Source organism: Silurus meridionalis, chromosome 12, assembly GCF_014805685.1.
Source record: "Silurus meridionalis isolate SWU-2019-XX chromosome 12, ASM1480568v1, whole genome shotgun sequence".
NCBI lineage: Eukaryota > Metazoa > Chordata > Actinopteri > Siluriformes > Siluridae > Silurus > Silurus meridionalis.
The window spans coordinates 6,820,141-6,827,047 of NC_060895.1; the positions used below are offsets into that span (position 1 = coordinate 6,820,141).

Below are 6,907 nucleotides of genomic sequence, written 5' to 3' on the forward strand. Positions count from 1 at the left end.
AGAAAAAAGCATTCGGAAACATCCTATTCGCTAACCTCTGTTGCACACAATTCTTTTAAGGGCTGTAACTCTGTTTTAAAAAAGGTCTGGCTTTCTGTGCCTTATTAACCAAATGTTTTATTTATTTTTTATTATTTAATATAAAAATTTTTATGGCAAGGTTAAACCATAATGCTGACTTAGTCCACATGTTTTTGATTTTGCTTTGCTTTGATGTGTGTGTAGGTGGCTGGAGGTTGGAGTGGCTAATCTGACGTGTATGCAGTATTGGGTGACTTATTTGAGGGTCCTGCAGCAAGCTGTGTGGCCTGGGGGCAATCTGCCTGCTCTTCCCCGGCCTCAGCGAACCCAGCAGCAGAAAGAAGACACCAAACAGCAGTCACTGCAGTGTTTAATGAATTTGCTTCCTGGTAGTCACTGTTTTACTTACTTTCTGTAAAATCCAGTAAAATGGATTTGCTAATATGCACTAACTTAAGTAATTAAAACCGCCTACTGTTTTTAGTGCTGTTTTTCCATGCGTCCTCTCTTCTATGGCGTGTCTGCTAATCTGACCATGCGATTTGCATCTCTATCCATAACCAACGATGAGATACATTATTTATTATATATATATATATATATATATATATTATATATATATATATATATATATATATATATATATATATATATATTATATATATATATATATATATATATATATATATATATATATATATATATATATATATATATATATATATATATATATATATGTTATTGATTATTTACTTAAGTGCTTTCTGATTTCCAAAACCAGATGTTTCCTGTTGTGTCTATTAGGAAGATGCAGCTCTACCTCTGCCATGTTAATCTATATTCTATGTGACTCTCAGGACACGCCTCGGTCTCTATAGTGTTGTGAAGCAGCATTTCCTCTAAAAACAGTGTAGCAAAGAAAAATCCATCTATATATAAAATATTGGTCACAAATGATTGGTCACTTTCTAAATAATAAAAGTATAGCGCAAATCAGGTTTTACTCATGCATATATCTTCAAAACGATGCATCGTGATACAAAATGCACACTTTTTTAAATCGATGCATCATCGTTAACTTTTATGCCGAACTGGTGAATCTTACCAACTTTACTCTGTATGTTTACAGAACTTGTTTCAGATATGCTGGGCTCAGAGAGGTACAAGCATTCCTGGCAGGTCGTTCTCGACTCTCTTCAAGATTCTACAATAAACCGGTCAGTTGAAAGACTTTCAATGCATCACGCACGATAAATTGAACACACACAAGCACTGCAGTCGGTGTTGTTATGCAACAGGCACAAAACCACCATGAAAAATGTACTCTGAGATATTCCAGTTAAAGCTATCAATATAAATCTGTATGGAAAAAAAAATAAGTGTATTTTAATGCCCAAGAAACAAGGGCTGCACAGTACAGATGGCAATAGCTTATTGTATGTATGCTGACTGAAGGTTACATCTTCCTGTAGAAGCTATCCTTCTAATAGTGAGCATGCAGTGTCAACTGTTTTACATTGGTTCAGTTTTGTACTCTAGTTATACAAACCGATCAGGCATAACATTATGACAGGTGAAGTGAATAACACTGATTATCTCTTGATCATGGCATCTGTTTTACATAGTGGGATTTATTAGGCAGCAAGTGAACATTTTGTCCTCAAATGTGTTAGAGGGAATGGGCAAGCGTAAGGATTTATCTGGAGGCAGCTCCGTTGTCCCAAGTCTACAAAGTCCTTTGATCAGTCCTTTGTACTCCCTGCCATTATCATCCGTGATCAGGCCGACAATGGCATTAGAGAACATCTGCAGGTGATGGGTTGCTGAGCTGAACATGCAGTGTAGACAGTGAAGTGGAACGGAGCCAGGACCGCACCCTGCGGGGCTCCGCTGTTGCAGACAACCATGTCAGACTCACAGTCACGAGTCCTCACATACTGTGATCAGTTTGTGAGGTAATCCAGTACCCAGGTAGACACATGATGGTCCAACAGCATATACACCAGCATATACACAAGCTTATCCCTCAGACGTGCAGGTTGGATGGAGTTAAAAGCACTAAAGAAGTAAAAAAAAAAACATGACTCTCACTGTGCCCCCAGCTTTTTCCAGGTGTGAAAGAGCTCTGTTAAGGAGGAAGATGACCGCTTCTTCCACTAACATGTCTTCCACTCCTATCAATAAATCTCTGATTTCGTTGTCTGATCTGACATTGACATATTCTTAAAGGGTAATTTATTTGTACTCAAACCATTCAAAATGTAGCACATTTAAAACTATGGAGAACCTCATTAAAATTAGCAGCATTGCCTAAATTGGCAAACTGGTTTATTTATTGTGTATTTTATCGACCATTTTTGAACATCCAAATATCCTGTTTTCTTGGCCTCGCGAAACGTGCATCTGCATCCTTACATATTTGATTACTGTGCTATCGGTATAAAGCACGTTGAAATGAAAACAAACAAACTCTAATAACTGTCATCTGGTAAATATACTGCTAGCACCTGCATGTCATTTCTATTAATTATTATTTCTACATTCTTGCACACTGAATGCTCTGGGACACTGCAGGAGAGTAAATACTTGGCAGGAAGAGCATGATGAATCTTCAGCCTTTATTTTTTAATTCAGTGCTTTTGTGTTCAAGTTTTTTTGGTGACACAAGTGCACAGATGAGCCTCTGACCTTTGACTTATTATACACAGGCACCTGGTTTACTGCGTGTGGGATGTGCTGTTTGAGTTCCTAATCCCCGAACTGTTCGATGATGACTTTCAAAAGATGCTGCTCCAGAGTCTTTCTAAAAACGCGGAGAAACTACCACCATAGGAACTCCTACAATCACCAACTTCTCTTGTCCGACTAAGTCCGGTCAGTCAGGGAGGTTCAGTCATGGAAGAGGTAAAATGTAATGTGTGCATGGTTTGGTCTGACTCTAATTTAGCCCTTACGTGTCTGGGTCTCGCACACAATATGTGCATCTGGCCTCGCTTTGATTACTGGCCACCTGTTTTGCATTTTAGCAGACCTTGACTGATCTCCAAAACACCCCTGGACCGGATTTGAATTAGTGGAGAGCTCTCATCTGAAGCTCTTATCCACCCTCTTCCAGCTTGAACTTTGGGCAAACCTTTCACAGATGGACTCGTATTAAAGTTCATAACACCAGGACAGATTAAACTTAACTTGGCCCTGCTTTAGAGTTTTTTTCCCCCAGTCACTTTATGTTTACTTGCAACTTTTTTCGCCCTGCTCTTTGCCATGGGCACTGTGCTGTGACACATTTGTCTCTCATTTGCTTAAGATCCCAACCTCCAGCTTCCTGTTGTATATTCCTCCACTTTATTTAGGTTGGAGGGCTTTTCCATGCAAGTTGGCATGAGATTCATGCTGAAAATGTACATGGTTCAGGGGAACAACTTTAACAACTTAAATCTTGTCTGTTCACAGAGAGGGACTTGGTAATACTGCGTTTTTATGGTTAGCCTTAAGGAAAATGTAAACAGAATATCATTAGAATAATGCAGAAAAGAATGCAGAGTGGTCTTCTTTCCATTCTAGTTCAATGTTTAGGTCATTGTGTATATGATGAATCAATTTTTCGGATATAAATACTGAGATATTTTTCCCCCTCACACTTGTGCAATTTGATGAATATTATGTCTAAAACTGTAAAAGGAGTTATCAGCCTCAACATGTTTGTATACCTAATTTATCTGCTTAAAGATTTAAAAACAGAAAAGAATAAGAAATGGCACTAAAGCTTGCATCATTCTTACATGGTCAATAACTTTCCTGAGTGCTTGATGTTTTGAAAAAAGGTTTCCCATATTTAATTCTGCATCATGGTTTCCCTTCAGTATAATGAACCTAGTGATCCTTGTGAAGTGTTTATTATAACAATCCAGTAAATGATTCCCTGCTGTCCGTTACTGTGTGAAATGTAATATGTCTGATGCACTATTTCTAAATGTTACAGTGAAGAAATTGTATTGTAAGTTAAGCTGTGATTAAAATAAATATGTAAAAAGAATTGACCGGAGAGAGATTTTATTATATATCATGTGTATATTTATTCAATAAATTTGAATGTACTTTTTGTTTATAATTACAGATGTGGATATAATTACTAATATATATATAAACATATGTGTAAATAAATAAAGGCTATAGCAGTGCAGAGATGTATGGACACCGTTGTAACCATCGTTGTAACCACCGTTGGCATTAAAGAGAGAGAGAGGCATTTCACATATGAAGGATGAATACCATTTTACTAAAGCAAAAAACCCAGTTAAGACTTCAAACCACATCAAACTTGGCGGTAACAGGTTCCCTCGGACCAACCAATCAGAGGACGGAAAAATGCTGACGCTGTTCTGTGCCAGCTAGCTGTCCCCGAACCTGTTTGTTGTGGTGCGTAGGTTCCTGTATCTCCTTCTTGATGGAAAGAGGTTCAACAGTTTGTGACTGGGATATGAAGAGTCTCTGATGATGTTGTGAGCTTTGTGCAGACATCTGCTGTGGTGACATCTGCTGTGGTGAAGGAGCGCAGGTAGTTGGGTGCCAGTGATGCATTGATATATAGGATAGGCAAAATAACTGAGCACAATTTGTCTGCCATTGGGTAATGTGTTAAACACAATCTGCATTATTGTATCTTGGAAATCCCATTTTTGAAGAAAAACCAACAACAAAAAAAAGACTACTGTTATTTGGGTAAAATTGGAGAATCAGAAAAATAAAGATTGTCTGAAAAAAAGAATTTATTCAACATCTGTATCCTGTGACACCACAGAAACAATATAAAAAAAAGATGCATGTAAAGTCTAATCCTACAACAAAAATACTGTATTAATAAAAATTATTTATTGGCAATGTACACACTTTTCAATTTTTTTTTATTTTTTATGTCATATGAAAATTATTTGTAGCAATTTTATTTGCAAAAATTATAAGATTGAATGGAACTAATCGAATGGAGCAAAATTGAGAAAATTCTATTATGCAATTTAAATTCAATTCATTAATTAATTATCCCTCCAGATCTGCTTCTTTTCTTCTGAAAAACCTATTTTGCAAAAGACTTGATTAAACAACCTAGACTTGAACTCTGACACTGAATCTGAGTGCCAAGAATTAGTTGGAAGGCAGCCTCCTGCTGTAGTCTTCACAATTCAAGGTACCAACAAATAACCTGCACCATTTGATCAATTGGATCATAATTGACCAAAAAAAAAAAAGGTTGCTCAGGTACTGTGGCATGAGACCATTCAGTGCTTTATACATGATATGTATATGCAAATATGGTTGTCTATTAAATATAACCTTGAAGTCGTTGAGCAGTGATAAGGGAAAACAATGTTTCTGTCAACTTTAGACTTATCTTTGGCTAGTCTTTTTAGTAGACAACTCAAGCCTGAGTTTTGGCTATCTCGCAACTGTAACTTTTTATCTGTGGAATTTTTAAACTTGTCAAAATGTTAAGAATCACAGCTCTTACCTATTAGTCCAGAAATTAGATATATTACAAAAGCAATCTCTAAATTTATTAACTGAATAACAGTCAGATACATCAATATTGAATGATCGGTATAGCTAACTTTTGAAGCTTTAATGCATAGTACGGTGTTAGGATGTGGGACCAAATAGAAAGCTTGACTTTGTTAACTTTGTTTTGTTTGGGGAGAGAATGTGGATTAGGGGATTTAAACATGTGTAAGCTAATCAACGCTAATCTATTTTCCAGAGGGTAAGGGGTTGCTGCCTGAGATCAACAAAAATGGATAAAGCAGGCCTCCTATTATTAAAATCAGATCAAGTCTCTGGGACCAATTTTGGGATTTTTTTTCTTTTTTTGGGTGGGGGGGGCGGGGTCTGTTGGGCTGTTGAATATTCTAATCATTTCTATGCTTTATACATGTTAACGGTGTATTTAGATCTTTAATTAACATTATTCATTTTCCCCACACACTGTATATATTCACAATTTATTTACATAATAATGTCAAAATATAATGACCAAACAATTATTCATTATTCTATTGAAAGCTTAAAGCGTAGCTGCTATGAGTGACTCGGTATACTGTATAACATTTCAAAAGACTAGTGATCTTTCTAACAAAAAACAAATGCGCGTGTGTTTAGAAACAAAAGCACAATGCTTCCTGTTTAACGTTTTTAAAACCAGAGTCCACTGAAGTGGAAATGCCACTTCTTTATTTATTTTTTGTTTGTTTTTTTACGATGTATTTTACAAATTTTTTTCATAGTACATCGACATTTATGGCATTTGGCACATGCCCTTATACACTTATGTCATTTTATACAAAAGAGCCTTTCTCATGTGTCCAGCAGTGGCAGCTTGGTGGTGCTGTGATTTGAACTCTGACCTTTCGATCAGAAGTCAAATATCATTAACAGTGAAATACCACTAATTCCTCCCCCCAAAATACAAAAACAAAAAGTTTGTATTTGTTACATTTCCCACCAGAGAATTCATATTATTATTATTATTATTCTGATTTATTCTACTTTTTATCTTGTTTATATGTATTTTGCTTTATAATGTTTAAAAAAAAAAACCAGATCTGGGAAATGCTATAGGAGTTATTTGACCACACCTTTTGAGGCATAGCATGTGGGAATAAGACTAGACCCACAGTCTGATCCATACAACTCGTACTTGGATTCTGAGTCTTGCGAAAGCATCTGCACATGTCCAGCCTGTTCAGCGTTAGTTGCTGAGGTAACCCATGGAGAGTTAGGTAAGATGGAGCCCCTGGGGTGCGAGATCTTGTTCTCCACTATCGGCAGCTCGCATATTTGCAGTGCGTGTCGTGGTTACTCAGGTAAAAGACCTCCTTCTCTCCACAGGCTGTTC

The 6,907-nt window shown here is 36.6% G+C and overlaps 1 protein-coding gene across 1 annotated transcript in view; it reads left to right on the forward strand.

Moving 5' to 3' along the window:
• snx19b (sorting nexin 19b) overlaps positions 1–4,057 on the forward strand; it is a 34,743-nt gene extending 30,686 nt beyond the window's left edge. The window contains exons 10-12 of the mRNA XM_046863296.1: positions 226–410; positions 1,151–1,238; positions 2,730–4,057. Of these exons, the coding sequence (XP_046719252.1) occupies positions 226–410; positions 1,151–1,238; positions 2,730–2,853 (397 nt within the window). The 3' untranslated portion in view covers positions 2,854–4,057. The remainder of the gene's footprint in view (positions 1–225; positions 411–1,150; positions 1,239–2,729) is intronic.
• Positions 4,058–6,907: the final 2,850 nt, after the last annotated feature.